The following is a 16545-nucleotide window of genomic DNA, read 5'->3' on the forward strand; positions in this document are numbered from 1 at the left end:
TTGTGCAAAAAGAGAAAATTTCATGGTTTCAGACGTCTATTTTTGTTCAATGGAACAGCAAATTGATGACCAACTCTTCACTTTGAAAATGCCAGATCTACATCAGTTGTCAGACTACACTAGTCTTTTCCCACAAAATTAAGAGAACTAATACACGACTTGTGGACTGTGTTATGGACTGCGTATGCGGTGCGGTAGCACCGCAAAGGACTACATGACTTTTGGACTGGAACCATTTCCCTATATACAACAAATGCTGATTCACCATGACTGTAGACAAACATTTGTATCCACTTATGTGGGAAAAGAATAGGAAATGTCTCTGTAGTTTCACGAACCACCATAACTCAAGGAAATCTAACTCATAAGCTATCAGGCTCACCCGAGCATTTCTTGCTCCAAACAACTGAACCAGCTCTTCGCTCTCCTCTCTTTCTCTTGTTTCTAGGAAAATTCACATCTGAAGCTAAACATGATTCTAGAGTAGATTGCTCCTGAGGAACAGATGCATCTACCAACGGATCAGGTTCTGATGATGGAGTTGGAAAAGGACCTTCTTCTTGTATGCCTTTGTCTGATTGCTCATGAGTCTCTTTAGGTTGGTCGCTTATCAATTCGAAAGTGTGCTTTTCTCCTTCAGCTGCCTCATTAGGAATCAGGACATTATCCACAATCTGTAAATTATAACATTACATCTACAATAAGGTAATCAAATAGCCTTGCCCAAAGATTAGGGGCTAAGGATGGAAAAGACATGACACAAGTCCTGCATTCGATTCTAGTCAAGCAGAGAACAAGAAGTAATTAATGGAATCTATATATTACTAAGTGTACTTATAAACAAATCATCACATTTATGTAAACAGCACTAAAGATGAATATGAAAAATCAGCAAAGGAAATTGAGCTGATATCCAATAGAGGGAAAAAAAACCACCTTCCAGGTGCTAATCCTGCCTACAAAATCAAAATCAACCTAGCTTTACAAGAGCCAGCATGTAGAATATTGTAATTTAACCGTTTTAATTATTATCTTCTAGAGGCTGGTATTACCATATTTACTAAAGATACTTCCCTAAAAGGCTGGTATTAATTATTATCTTATAGAGGCTGGTATTATATTATAGAGGCTGTTTTAGTTATGACATAATTCGTCCTGGTATTCCATTTTTGTCCCTTTAGTTCCAATCTTGGCAATCATACCCCTGTACTTACCAGATGTTGCAATTCAAGGACAACTTTATGGTTTCGTCTTTCTTTGGTTATCTTGTCCAATTTTGCGCCTGTCTTTTGGGAAGTACAAGGGTATTATTGGTGAACATGACCAAAAAATAAATGGAACAATGAAAGGTGAATACCCTTTGAGTGACATAAAATTGGTCAAGATAATGAAAAAGAGACGGTTAATTAAAGTTATCCTTGAGTTGCAATATCAGATAAGTGGAGTATATTGGAACTACAAGGAAAATAGTGGAAACCCTAGCAAACTACGGGGGGAAACTTTGTTATTTGGCCTTCGAAAAATAACTATATGCAAAGAAAAATTTGAATTTTCAGTATTGCCCAAGGAAATTTTGTGAAAAGGCCTCAAGGGAACTGATCACTGGGGATATGGAAAAAGGCAATGCAAATGTAAAAGTATCTCAATCAAGCTTAAGACAGTCATTATGCGGAATAGTGGAATACATGACATCTAGTATGTCAATCCTACCATATTTGTTGCATAGTAGAAAGATGTTTTTCCAACATATTTCATGTAATTATTTGAAATTCAGTGGAACAGTTGTGTAAAGGTCAAAATCGAGATTCTGGAATAAAAGGTTATGTTCTGTAGGGAAGACTTACATCTTCACTTGAGTCTCCAAACTGTGGCGGATGGAAGGTGACATCAATGGCAGACAGTAGTCCTACAGTGCTTTCAATTATATCAGGAACAACAATTGCCTCCCCGAAACTTGACACTGCACTTTCAGGCATTACCATATCTCCGAGATTGTACTCTGATATATGTTGAGTTGAAGTATATATGGCTCCAGCAGAGATTGTGTCTCCATTGCCAGCAGAAAATGCTGGACTATGGGCAGAGCTTGTTGGAGCGTCACAAGGTACAAGAAGGCTTAAATTTTCGGAGGAAGAAAACCTACAAGCATTCTTGGACATTACCACATCGATTTGATTCTTCATCTTGTGAACCCGAGAGTGCACAGTCTCAATTTTCCAGAGGACATGCTCCAAGGACTTATCACCATCTCGGAACTCAAAGAACGACCAGTCATCACCAGTGCTGAGTTTATCATTGTAATCAGCACTCTGCTCTGTGATTATTACTACTCCCACAACAATAATAAAATGAGTTTTTCAGAGTCAATCTTAAGGGAAAAAAAGATGTTTGGACATATCAATAAATAAAATAAAAAACTAGACGCAAGTATCACAACATAATGAGGAAATAAAATGCTGCAAGCTGGTTTGACTTAGATTGACAAGAATGAAGGGTCCTACAGATATTGTACATATGCAAGCACTCATGCAAATAAAAACATACCCATGCAATCCAGGCAATAAGGAAGAAACAACAAATGGTAAGAATAATACCTGCATTACTAAACTCATCAACCACAGAAGTACTATCAGGATCGGATCTCTTATTTTCTGCAATACATAACAATGCTAGGTCAAACATCATTGTGGGAGTGGGAATTTAATTTATGAAGGAAAGTAAATGAGCAAAATGACGGTGTATTAGTTTAAAGAAGGAGCTCCAACCAAGATAGGAAAAGACATTATGATGTGACATATATGATGCTATATCAGTTGTCTCTTCAACTCTCTTGCGCTTCCTCCTCTTCATAGCTTTTTTTCTGCGGCATTGACTAGAAAATGGCACTGACTTTGAGCCAAATTCTTCCAAAGTAAATTGGTCAAATCCTGAATGTTTTCTTTGATCTGCTACTGCAAGCTCTCTGGAATATTTTAGCGCTTGTGATTCAATTTCTTTAATTCTCAATTCCATCCATTTGCAGCGCCACATTATAGGGCGTATAAAGTCCCTCCATTGATTTGTCAATTTCTTCTTCCTGAATTAGAAACAAAGGCAGTTGGAATATATAAGCGAACTCAAATACTATTTCTGAGCACATCCAGAAAAAAAGATTTCAAACAAGAATCATAAACTCTGTTTAAATTATATATATACAAGGAGCTTCAGTTGAGGGATCTCTCAAATAAGCTTATTCGAGGGACACCTTTCTAAGGCCCACTCCATATTGTATTTCACTAATTCAAACCGTCTATTTTGTAGATACTCTTTTAAAGATCATCTCTACAAAAAATCACTTAAATCCGATATCATTTGACCACTCGATTGAATTATTGAAATTTTAGTACTTTCTTGAAGCACTGTGTTCATTGATTTTGTAGGACACAATTGGATATCGAAACAGTTTCCGATTTGTCTAATTTTTTGCAAGGATGATCTATGAATGAAGACCTAAAAAATAGATGGTTTGGATCGTTGAAAAAAAATTCGTAGGGTACTCTAAAGGGTGTCCCTCAAATAAAATTATTTGAAGGATCCCTCAATAGAAGGGGAATATATATATGTATATAATGTTTGTACGTTTGGATATTTTCTTCACATTTTTTTGGTAAATTTTTCTTTCCACAGTAGCATACAGAGCATATATCTCACTTGGGAAGAATATTTCTGAAAGAGTGACTGAAAAATCCTTCACCCACTGTTCTTGCATTCTTATGAAATGGTAAATGAAACCTTAGACCAGACATGATCTGAATCATTTTACTTGCCACAAGAAAGACAAAACTATTCATGATAAGGACACCAATAGAAATACACAAATCAATTTTCAATGTACATAAATTGAAGAGTTTCCTGGTCTAATGTGGTACTCCAGAAAAGTATAAGTATTAGATACATATTCTGATCTGAAACTAACAAATTTTCTACTGTCCAACAGTACCTTGTTGGCTTTCTTTACATTTAAAAACAATAATCTTCAACCAAAAAGAAAACAATAATTAAATATTTGAATATTAACTATACATGAGCAAAACTAACAAATAAAAACTAAAAAGAAAGAATTCACAGCCAAAGGACCTAGTGTATGTTTGACAGTACAAATTCTGCTCAGTATGGCCATCGATACAATAATCATGCATTTTCAAACGAGATTTTTTGTTTGATACCTGAGGCAAGTGTTACTTAAAAGGGATGAAATAACAAGTTTTTAATGGTAAAAGTTTCAAGTTTAGATTGTTCCAAAAGTTAACCAAACATACTAAATCAAGATGGTTTTCCAATCACACCGACTATTTATATTTACTTTCCAAAAATTATCCAAAATAATTAACCCTATTTATTGCTAAAAGTTGCATGTTTAGATTTGTCTGATTAAATCTAAACTTAACATAAATATCTAGACGACAACAAAATCAAACCACAAAACTACACCCAAGTAATTGGAAACAGAAAATGTCATTTTCTCCTCCAAGAGATTTCTGTTTAAGGCCACTACGCCTCTCCCTCTCTTATATATAAAATCCCACCCACACCACCAACACACCATCCCCCCCCAAAAAAAACAAAAGCATTAGCTTCTAGCTCTGCCATCTTGCACACAAGAACTCTGTCATTATATTGTAATAAAATAATCATCTGCTGTATGAAGCAATGCCCTACAACAATGTGACACCAAACAATTTAATTAGGCATGGAGATAGTGATAACAATCCTATAAAAGTAGAAGAGAAACAATAACTTTAATAATTAGAAATGCCTCCATCTTTATGCCGATGATGTACATCAACATAGATATCAATCCTTAATGAAAGTAGATATGCTTCTGTTTGTTTGAGTGTAAGCACATTTACTTATGCCGTCTTAACTCTCAGACCAAATTAATACAAATAGATCCTCCTATCCTGCTACTAAAAGAATCGAAACAAAGCAAGTAATGCTGTATATCTGCTACACTTGCACAGAATACAAAGAGTGCCAAAGCTTCACTGAAATAGGTTTCTCATGCATACATAGCAAGGTATAAATAGATCACAGCTTAATATAAACTAAATAGGGAACAACCAGGGTATAACATTAGAATTTTCATTTACAGGAAAAAAACAATAAACTAAAATGATTAAACATGCAGCCAAAGAACAATGCACGTACCTCATTTGAAAAGGACTACTAAATGCATCAAAATCAGATGCCAAACCATTGTCCGCAAAAAACTGAGACTGCACTTCTCCTTCACTAAATCCGGAAAAATTCTCGGTGTCAGACATAGTGTCAGCAAATGAGCTTGAATATTCAGTTGCATCGGGGTCCTCAGTTTCAGCCTGCAGGCTGCTGTTATGATTATTTCTGCATTCAATTATATCAACGTCCACATCCGAAGTGCACATTGAAACCTTATCTTCTCCATTCATCCTAATGGCTGTGTCCTCACAGTTTTTCATGCACCCTAAACCCTCCGCAGCCGAGTTTGGTATGGAACTCCTGTTTTCTGTATCAAGTTCTACTTTTGCATTGATAGATGGTCTACAGTCTTGGTCGATCTCCGTGAATGGTTGGGCAGGAGCCATACCAGGAGGTTTCAATTATCAGCTCTGTTTTATTGATTACTGATGCTTCAATAAGATTCCTTTAATGTTTTCCTGAAACTAGAATAGACAAATTCATGCTAGCAGCCTGCTGGGTTCTTAAAGCAAGAAATAAAAATAAAAATAAAATTCAAGTTTACCCCCAAAATCAATGTGGAACGTTAGAATATTAAAAATTAAGAATTGGGGTTAGTAAGTTTTGTACAGTGAATAGCTCCAAGTCATGAAACAACAACTTTGATCATTATCATGCCTTACAGATTTTTATTTTATTTTATTTTCCTTCTTTGAGAAATTACAAAGTATGAATTAGAAGGAAAAGATAAAATAAACTTTATGGTGGACACAGAAAACATGCAGCTTCTTCTCCAATTGAAGATATAGATATGTGAATACAATTCGGCATGTATGTATCTATATATTAACGCAATGCATACATATATGTGAGTATGCATAGGGCAATTGAGATGCAAAGAGAAGTAGGGAAAGAAAGAAAGAGTACCAGTGAGAGTGAGGAGCTGTGGCGGCCGGGGAGAGCAAAAGCAGAGAGTGAAAGAAGAGTGTGTAACGTTATAAAAACCTAAGCACAAAAATAAAAACAAATTGGCTCTTCCCCGAGTTAAAGTACGCTTCCCGCTTTTGTTAACACGTGTGACCCTCCTTCGCAGGCAGCAAACATAACCTGATGACATCATATGCGGCTCGTTCTCAATTTCTCATTGGCGCTGTATTTGCTATGAAAGAATAATTACTTTATATTCCGTTGTTCCTTTTTATTTTTTTGAGTAATGTTACACTCATCACATTTTTATCCTACATTTTTATACCACGTGATGTGTCATATCCATATTATATGTCACATTAATTAAATCAATTAAGTGTAATTAAGGCAATTAGAAAAACAAATACTGGAATAAATCATAAAATAAAATAAAATATTAAATAATTTTAATTGATGTAGTTGTCCACCTCAAAGCTACATATATGGTATAAAAATGTGATATACTTCTTTGTTTTACCCTTTATTTTCATTCCTTCATTCTAGGTTTATTATCTGGCTTTACTTTTGACTTCTCTTTCCACAACTTTCAAGTTCTTATTATGGCTTCCATAAAACATGAGTGACGTCTAGCATCATATCATGGTTACCTAAACTAAATAGAATGTGTAAGGAAAACTATTCAACTAGGATTACAAAGAAATATGATCATTCTCTTTTCCTAATACTCTTTATTCACATTAATAGGATATGAAATTTGTGATATCCCGTTCCTAAATCAATATTTAATTCTTAAATTATTCAAATAAAAGACAATTTCACCCCGAGGGTATTTCAATAGGTTTAAAATTGACATTTTGTTCGGGAAAGAATTTGGGGATTTGAGTAGTACCGTTGCATGGAGTGCGTCGATACAAGTTTATAGACACGTAATTGGCTCAATTAGAGTTTTAACGAAGAAGTTAAGATCAACGGAAGTGCAAGTGGCACAACTGTAAATATTTCAAGTCGAGTTTTTAAAACCAACCCTCTTTCTTTCTTTCTTTTCTCTCTCTCTCTCACTCTCCCTCCCGACGATTTTGGTGCCGCTCGCCACCAAACGCGACGCCATAATCTTGCAAAACGCTCCTCTCCACCTCCTCTACATGACCTAGTAAATTTCTGCACCTAATTTCGAGCCATGAAGCGATCGAATGAGGGGAAAATCGTGATTTTTCCATAGCCTTTTCGGCGATTCCAACAACGGAATCCGACGAGTGAGGTATGCTTCTTCATCCATTTTTCGTGTTCTAGCTGTTTTGATAGTTGGTTTGGATCAATTTGGAGCCGTGAGTGTTCATTAGAAACCTAAATTTTGTTCAACTTTGGCAGTGCTTTCCTAAGCACTTCCAAGCTAAATTAGGGGTCGGCCCAATTATAAAAGTTGCTCCCCTAGTTGCCCTGATCACATAGGTGTAGATATTGTTGGGTGATTTAAGGAATTTCTGCTGCCAAAAATTTCTCAAACCACCCAAGTGCTATCGTGTGGCGGCTCGTAGGTCTGAGGTTGGGTGGCCCATTTCGGTCCTAAAATGGTTCCCATGTCATCCCGAGCACGAAGGTATGCTTGGATTCAAATTTGATTGTCGTTTGACGATCGAACGAATTTTTACATATTAGGTGATATCTAGGTTCGATATGTTCAGACCATTAGATCAACTCCATTTCCAAATATGTTAATCTAGGAACCTTTAGGATCGTGTAGGAACTCACGGATCGAGAATCGGAGTCCCATATACTTTGAATCAATGATTCAACGATTACATAAAATGGTGATCGTCTGATCGTGCGATTGAGAACGATCTGACCGCTTGATCTAGACCAAACTTGCAGGACATGTTTAGTAAATTTTGTTGAACCCATAGGAACTTTCAGATTATTAATAAGAGGTCTTGGACCCCACGGGGGACCGGGTTGACCAATATAAGAATTTAATCGTATATTTAATCTTGGGTCTTCTTAGAGCATTCCAACTGTTAGAACTGTTGAAAATGGGCCTAGGAACTTTCTTAAGTTACGCACACGCACTTTAAGGCCGAGGGACAGGATTTTATTAAATATTTGTGGTTGAGCTATTTTATTAATTAAATATTTTAATCGCTTAAATAGGTACTCAAGCTCCACCAAACCCGTAGGAAGGACCCTCGAAGGGTTAGGCAAGCTCGGACGCACAGTGAGTGGACGTTTGTTTTATAAATGAATTTTATATAGTAAAAGTTTTATTAATTGATCATAAATGAATTATTTATGGTTTTAGCTTTCCAAGCATACAATTTGAATTCAAATGCTTTAATAAAATTGTGTTATGATTAAATGTGAATGGCTTGGAAGTTAGAAAATGAAATGGTAACAGGATTTCAGGATTGAGTGAGAAACAATATTATAATTTTCCAAGAAAGGTTTTTAAAACCACCATAGGTACCCAAAATGTTGCCTTCAAATAAAATATTGCCTTCGGATATATTGATGTCCACAGACATCCTAGTTGCCTTCAGTTGAGTCAGTGCGCGATTGACAATTGCCCCACGAGTCCTAGGGATACCCAGACTGTGAGGAGCGAGGAATGCGGCTCATGTTGACCAAGTGTCCCTTGAGTTCTGCGAGGAATTGGGTTAACTTTGTATTTTGAGTTCTGTGAGGAGATGTCGCTTATGTGACACTTGGAATTGACGATATAATGTAGGAAATAAATAGAAAAATCATGGAATTGACGGATTTATGAAGGGCACACCTAGGTGGAAAAGAATTATTATTTTTCAATGCTTTCAAATGGTTTTGATGAATTGATTGAATGTATGAACGGTTATATGAATATAAATATGCATGCTTGATTTTTGTATGAATATAAAATATGGATGAAATGAATTTTCAAATGGTTTTAATAGTGGGGTTAGTATGTTGATATTATATTTTGCAAAACTTTCTTTTGTCCACTCACGCTTTTAATGTTTTGCACCCCCAAACAGTAATCGAGTACAGGAGCACCACCACCGGGCATTCATCACTCACCACTCATCCACTCCCATTATGTACGATATCCGTACTATTTTTTGTAAATTAAATTAATTAGTAGGCTCTGATATTGCCCTAGAATTTCTGTAAGGCCTGATGCCACATAGATTTACTATTGGATTGTGTGTGTTCTAACATTGTGTATGTTGAACGCTTATGGATATAAGAATTGCATTTTGTACAAGTCTAAATTATTGGGAAACGAGCAATTTATTGGGGAGACTACAGATTTTTCTGCTGAAGTCAAACCTTAAAAGAATTTTTGAGTTTTAGTTTAAAGGTCAATTTGGTCAAGTGTGTCCGGCACCTAACATGTGTTGGATACGCACAGGGACGCAGATTCCGAACTAGAATTTGGGTCCGGTCCTGTCAAAATTCATGTCAAACCCATATTATGACGATTCACGACTTATATGATTCATTTGAGCGTGATTAGAAACATCTTCCTTAATCAAGCTCACTACTCTGCCCAAAAAATTTCGAATTCACATATGAGGCCCTATTTGGTTTGCAGAAAGGATTTTATGGGAAATTATTTCCCATGTCTTTTTCCAAGGGATGGGAAATAGAAGATTGATTTTCCATGTTTGGTAATGTTAAGAAAGTAACTAGGAAATACCACTTTATTTCCTTTTTGATGTTTGGTTTATGTAGGAATGAAAGACAAAGTTTGCTTAATTTCCCAATTATACCTATACAAAAATATGAACTAAACAAAATAAAAATGAATGCATTTAAAATTGTTAATGGGGATAAAATGGTTATGAAAAAGTGCATTTAATGTTGGCCTTAGTTTTCCATGCAAAGGGAAAATGAAACCCGAGGAGGGTGTAGGGTTTCATTTTCCCCCTATTTTCTCATTTGTCAGGCAACCATTTCGCATGTATGGACTTATCAAACGTGGGAAATTAGAACCAAATGCATCCTTAGAGTGTTCTCTCTTTACTGAGAGTCAAGATCCCTGGTTATACACTCACATGCTCTTATGAATCAATTGAGAATCCCAAAGATGTCTTAAGTCAATTCTTGAATCGTGTTCGAAGATACGACATAATTTAAGATCAACGATGTATTCATAAGAAAACCATGGAGCTTCGTGTCTAAGGATTAATTTTGTGTTATTATAACTTAGAAGTCTTGTTCAACATGTAAGTAAACTTTTCATACCAAATTTCTTGATTGATTACGTTCAATGTACTCACTCTCTAGCAAACACTCATACGCTTATATTAGTGTCACCTACACGAATGACTTGAGACGAGTCATCCTTACAACTGTGACAATGAAGCGTGGCCGGCCGAGCAGTCCGTTGCACTCTACTGCAGCCGGATGAAGCTTGAAGGCAAAACCCAACATGAATTGTGGCTGGATTTGGTGGCCAATGTCCAAAGTTTTTGGCGGCTAGGATCTTGGGGTTTTTTTGGGGCTTGAGAGATGCGACCAAATCTGCTGGAGTTTTGGGCCAAATTTGCTAAGGCTTTGTGGCGGATGGAGCTAGAAATCGAGATGAGGCCGGAATGGTTGCGCTTTGGGGTTTTTTTTTGGAGCTGTGGGATTTTTTGGCTGAAGCTTTGCAAGGATGCAGTGGGCTAGTTGTTCTTTAGGTTGAAACCTCCTTGTCTTATGGGGCTGGATTGAAGGATTTTGGGCAATTGGAACATAAGAGTTTTATTATGTATTATATGTAATAAAAATGGGTGGAAATTTAAGAGATATCGGAGGTCCAAGCCCAAGCTACAGATTCAAGCCTAGGATTTCCGGAGGATTATATGCACGTGACAAGGCCTCACAAGGAAAGAAATTAAAGAGGTTGATAATAATTCAGAATGTTTCGAAGCAAGAAAGAATCAAGCATATTAGAATATCTCCATCAATGCAATTCCATAGATTTAGGGGGGCCTCGAAAGGAAAGAAATTTTAAAAGAGTTGACATTTGGCCATTTAATGGCCAGCCTATGGGGCAACGGACGCCCTATATAAACTTCACTAAACGAAGGCAAAAGATAGACATCATCAGACAAACAAACCTATTTTTCATCTAGCACTTTTCTTTTCTTAGATTTAGGATTACTTTTCAAGCACCTAGTGTAACAAGTTCTTCATTTTCCTAGTGTAAGTTTAAATTCTTGTTCAATTTACATTTTCTTGTCTTCTAAATTCAAGTTTATTTCAATTGCTTTACTTTTCATTGTTATCGCACTTTCATTAAGTTCCATTTAGTTTATCGTTCTTATCGCTTTTATTTCATTCTTGCTTTATTTATCGCTTTGATTTATTTTATCGCACTTTACTTCTTGTCTTTACATTAAAACCTAAAAATCACAAAAACATCCATACGAAGCCTAACCATCCTCGAGCCCGAGAAAGTGAAAGAACCTAGGCCAAGAAGAGGTTCCTTGCTTGGTCGATCAATCACTTGATCAGAAGTGAAAAGCACAACATATTTATCTACTCACATTTCATTCAAGCCCAAATTCGTGGCTTGGTGGTGGCATGCCCCGCACTCAAAAGAAGAAGGACCAAAGTTCCTTCCGTCGGCTGTCCCTGGCCAAAAGAGGAAAACATAATTTGGCACGCCTAGTGGGACCACTAGGTTTTGTATGGACGTAGACACTAGGGGGCATCGTAGAAGAGATCAAGAATTTGAAGAATCTAAACTTTGGTCGGAATTAGAGACAAGCATGGCTGGTTCACTTCCTATGAATACTTAGTCACAAAATGTTCCAACCGCTTAACAAGAACAAAATGACCCGGCCAAGCCACCGTGAGTCGACCACGACCACATGTTAGTTGAAGATGTTACTTAAGTCACTATGGGACCAGTCTTGAGGCCAAATCTGGCCACCTGGAACTACTCGTTGGGGATCTCATTTTAGTTCTATTAGGAGTTTGATTGATTTATGTGGTGCAACTAAGACACTTCTAGACCAAATAGGTCATAGTGGACCTACCTCAAAATTTCATGGGGAAGATAAGAGTATTTATATTGCTATGATGTCATTTGAATTTGCTTTTGCCTTACTTTTGTTGGACAAAACTATGGGATTCAAAGATTTTCTTTGGCAAGCACTTCAAAGTAAATCTCAAGACATTGTAAGTGCTTTGAATCTTGTTCCGAATACAAAAAAGAAGCTTGATGCGACAGGACCTTACCCAAATGACTAAATTGCCCTTCTATTCAAATTCTCTTATTATTTTAGGCCCGAGTCTCCCTTGTAACTTGATTATTTCCCAAAATTTCCACCTATCTGACAAACATATATTTATATTCCCAACTTCCAACATGCATATATTTACATTCCAATAGTTAAATTTGAATCCAAGGGAAACACCACAGCAACTAAACTGATTAATTTACAGGTATAACTCAATTATACAGAAAACCCTACATAGGGAAAGGATGAAACAAAGGTGGAATCTGCACCTGGTGGCTCACTGGTGCACGCTTACTGGCGCAAAACATTGAAGAACGTGAGTGGACCAAAAATAAAGTTTTGAAACTAACTATGAAAGTACTAACCCCACTGTAAAAACATTGTAAAAACTTAAACAAGTTCTTTATCTATATTCTTACATAAATCATACAGTCAAATCTATATTTAGATATCCATTCACACATTTATTCAAAACATCCTTCCGCTGAAGACATTGAAAATGAAATTTAGTCTACCACCTAGGCATACCCATTTTATTTCCACAATTCCTTTATTTCTGCTTTAATCCCACAATTAATCACAATTCCTCATGGCACATTTGTGACAAATCCTCATTGGTCTCGGTAACACATCCTCATTGGTCTCAGCAACATAAAGTCAACTTGAGCCGCAATCCTCGCAAGATTCAGGGGACATTTAGCCAACCAGATCCACATTCCACGCTCCACACAGTCCGGGTACCCTTAGGACTCGTGGGGCAATCAAGTATGCCGACGAATCAAGGCAACCAATTTATCTAAAGGCAACTGAAATATCGAAGGCAACATTTATTATATTTGGGTACCTAGGGTGGTTTAAGAAAATATATATTTTTGGAAGGTTTGGAATAAATAAAATGAATTCTTTTTATCTTAAAACTCTGCTGCCATCCCATTTGATAGTTCTCTGAAATTCTTATTTTTCATATTCTTTAAACGTTCTCAACTCGTCAGCATATAAATAAAACATTTAACCTCAGCAAAATATGCTAGAAAACTCGAACTATTTAATACTTATTCAAGATCAAATAATAAAATTGAATTGCATAAATTCATTTATGAAAACAAAAGTCCACTTACTGCTGGTTCGAAAGCTATTTGGACCTTTCGAAAGCCCCTCCTATGAGTCTGCTTGTGCTCGACGCCTGATTAAACCATCATAATATTTTATTAACAAAAATTCTCAATATAATCTTTCATTAAAAACCTGACTTCGACTCCCAGAAGTGCGTGTTAACTTTAATGTCATTCCTAGGCCCACATAAACTTTTCTCTTGTTTAGAATGGTCTAGAAAATATATGGGACTCAAAAAGAGATAAAATACCAAAAAGTCAACCGGGGACCTCGTGGGGTCCACGACCTCCAAATTCCAATTCGAGAGTTCCTAAAGGTTCCAATATGCTTGGACACATGTCTTGAGAGTTCGGTCTCGATCGGACGGTCAAATTGCTCACGACCGCATAATCGGGCAGTTATTGTAAACCTAACCCTAGGGTTAGCATTTTCTGAGTATCCGGATGCGATTCACAATTCGTCAAATCCTATACGATCCTGAAAATACAAGGTACTACATAAGGGAATTTGGGTTCGATCCAATAGTACAAGCATATCAAACTCAAAAATCACATAATAGGCGAAATCTGCTCGAGACTACCGCATAGCACTACGCTGCCACGGCCGCTTAGGTGTCCAAAGCTATACCGCTCGCTAGAAAACTTCAAAATCAAGGGCTACCTTCTCGGCTAAAGATACTGCTCAACGAGTGGAGTATTTTATCCAACTACGGAGAGGTCCAATTTGATGGCAACCGCCCTGAATTTCACTTTGAAATCGCCGTAACCTAGGTTCAAATCAAATCCCAAAATGCTACAATCATGCAATTCCTACCCAACAGATAGGGCTTGCAGAGAGTGTTCAAACATACCGATTCGATAAAGGAGCCTCGTCAAATGTCATGGCATCGCCGGAACAATCGAGAAAAAAAACCAAAATCGTGGTGTATTCGAGGTTTCCGCAAGGATTTTGGGTGCAACATGACAAGGGTGTCGAGCGGGTTCGAATGTGATTGGTCTCACGTCCTGTCATGGCCGGATGGCCATGAATCGAACAAAGAGAGGGACGGTATCAGGAGAGAGAGAGAGAGGAAAAAGAGAGAGATGTCGCGCGTGCGGAGAGAGAAAAAGGGTTTTCTGATTTTTCTAAAACCAACTTCAAATTATTTATGGTTATGCCATTGAGACATTTTTTATCGCCATTTCTTCGTTACAACTCCAATTCGAGCCCACTACAAGTCTCTGGACTTGTCTCGACGTGTTTCACTATGTAACCAAATTCTCACCTTCCAGAGCAAAAAGTCAACTTTAACCCTAATAAAATATTCTAGGGGCAAAATAGTCTTTTCCCATAATAAATTAATAATTAAAAATTGATTTAGGATCGGGTTGTTACATGACGTGTTGAGAATTAACAGTTGGAATGATTTTATCAAGAATGTGCTACTATTTTGTGAACAAGATGACGTTAATGTACCTGATATGAGTGCCTCATAAAATGGGTAGAGGTCGTTTTGGTCAACAAAAGGATTCTCTTACATTTGAGCATTATCATCATATTGATGTATTTAATGATGTAATAGATTTTCAGTTAGTAGAATTAGATACTAGATTCTTAGAGCAAACAAGTGAACTTTTTTTTATCTTAGCTCAACATATTAGTAGTATGTCCTTCAAGCCAACTAATTATTTGATAATTAATGTTAATCACATCTTTTGCAATGAGTAATTATATTCATGGGCAAGAGCAGTTATTTTCAAAATCATGATTATTCTATATTAAGAAATGTAAAACAACTATAGTCCTAGAAATATGAAAGTGGACATGAGAACTATGTAGTAATGAGATTGCATACTTTGAGACTTATCATGGTCCTTAGTCATATCGTAAAAAGTTTTTGGTGGGAGGAATATCAATTGGGTATTGATCTTCTGCCAAGACCAGTGCATACAATATCTTCTAAAAATGTAGGGAATGAGGAGGTCCTCAAGTCATTGAGTGTAGTGACACCAAGATATGTGTGTAGATGCTTGCAGGAGAACGAGTACATTGAATGCAATTAAATACATAAGTTCTAGAATGAAAGTCTTTACTCACATGTCAAACTAGAACTCATAGATTGCAATGGAGCAAACTAAATCCTTAGACCTAAGACATCATAGATGTCTTGTGACTATGTTGTTTGTCTTTGAGGACACTATACAATTGTGTTGTAGAAGACATAATAATCAAAAGGTGTTTATAAGGACTCTCAATAAAATCATGAAGGCAAATAAATGTACAACAAGGAATTTCTATTCTTAGTAAAGAGAAAGAATACTCCAAGGATATGATTGATCAAATCTTTGCTCAAAGTAGCGGATAATATCTGAAAGAAGAGGTCTCCAAATCTTACCAGGATAATCATATTCATCAGATTAGGGTATTTGATGTAACAACCCGAACCTAAAATTAATATTTAATTATTAATTTATTGGAAGAAAAGACTAAAATGCCCTTAGAATTTTTATTAGGTCAAAGGTTGACTTTTTGACCAAGAGGGAATTTGAGAATTTCGTTATACCGCTATGAGAGCGTAGAGATGAATTCAGAGACACGAGGGCCCAAACTGAGTTGTATTGAAGGATTTATAGTCAAAATAAGTTGAGGCAAAATAGTAATTTGGAGGGTCAGCTTTTTAAAAACCTCATTTTCTCTCTCTCTCGACCTGAGCCCCCTGATTTCTCCTCCATGGTGGCTTCCAAGAGCCACGTCACACCACGCAGGCCATGGGACTGACCCAAACGGACCGGCAGCCTCCCTTCCTTTCCTATTAAACCCACCGCCGAAACCGACAGATTCGCTGGAATTAGCCCAGAAAGCCGATTTTTAGCAGAATTTTCGAAGCCCGATCTCCTCCTCCGCCACGAAACCAATCGAGTAAGGTATGGATTTCTAGCTATTTTTCTTGCTCTAGCTGATGGTTGAGTAGGATTTGAGGAATTTCTAGCGTGAAAGGATTAATTTCAACCTATGGTTCGGCCGGCTTTGAGATCACGGTTTCAGCTACTTCCGCCACTTTTTGGGGTAGGTCCAAGAACAAAAGTGGTTCCAAATAGGGTGTTTTACCTAGGATAGGAGTCTTGAG

At 36.8% G+C, this 16545-nt stretch overlaps 1 protein-coding gene across 8 annotated transcripts; it reads right to left on the reverse strand.

Moving 5' to 3' along the window:
• LOC103322366 (elongation factor) lies at nucleotides 1–6256 on the reverse strand. Of its 8 annotated transcripts, none has more exons than XM_089047136.1 (7): nucleotides 6124–6256; nucleotides 5188–5681; nucleotides 2766–3076; nucleotides 2595–2651; nucleotides 1845–2314; nucleotides 1215–1286; nucleotides 1–674 (listed from the first exon to the last, which is right to left on the reverse strand). In XM_089047136.1, the coding sequence occupies exons 2-7, from the start codon at nucleotides 5601–5603 to the stop codon at nucleotides 363–365; spliced, it is 1638 nt and encodes a 545-aa protein (XP_088903262.1). In that variant the 5' UTR covers nucleotides 5604–5681; nucleotides 6124–6256; the 3' UTR covers nucleotides 1–362. The 8 variants fall into 8 exon arrangements, with proteins under 8 accessions (XP_088903262.1, XP_088903260.1, XP_088903261.1 ...); XM_089047134.1 differs by having other exon boundaries at nucleotides 1845–2326; XM_089047135.1 differs by having other exon boundaries at nucleotides 1845–2326; nucleotides 5188–5675; nucleotides 6124–6234.
• Nucleotides 6257–16545: the final 10289 nt, after the last annotated feature.

The sequence above is a fragment of the Prunus mume genome, linkage group LG2 (assembly GCF_029339155.1).
Source record: "Prunus mume cultivar Tortuosa linkage group LG2, ASM2933915v1, whole genome shotgun sequence".
NCBI classification, from domain to species: domain Eukaryota; kingdom Viridiplantae; phylum Streptophyta; class Magnoliopsida; order Rosales; family Rosaceae; genus Prunus; species Prunus mume.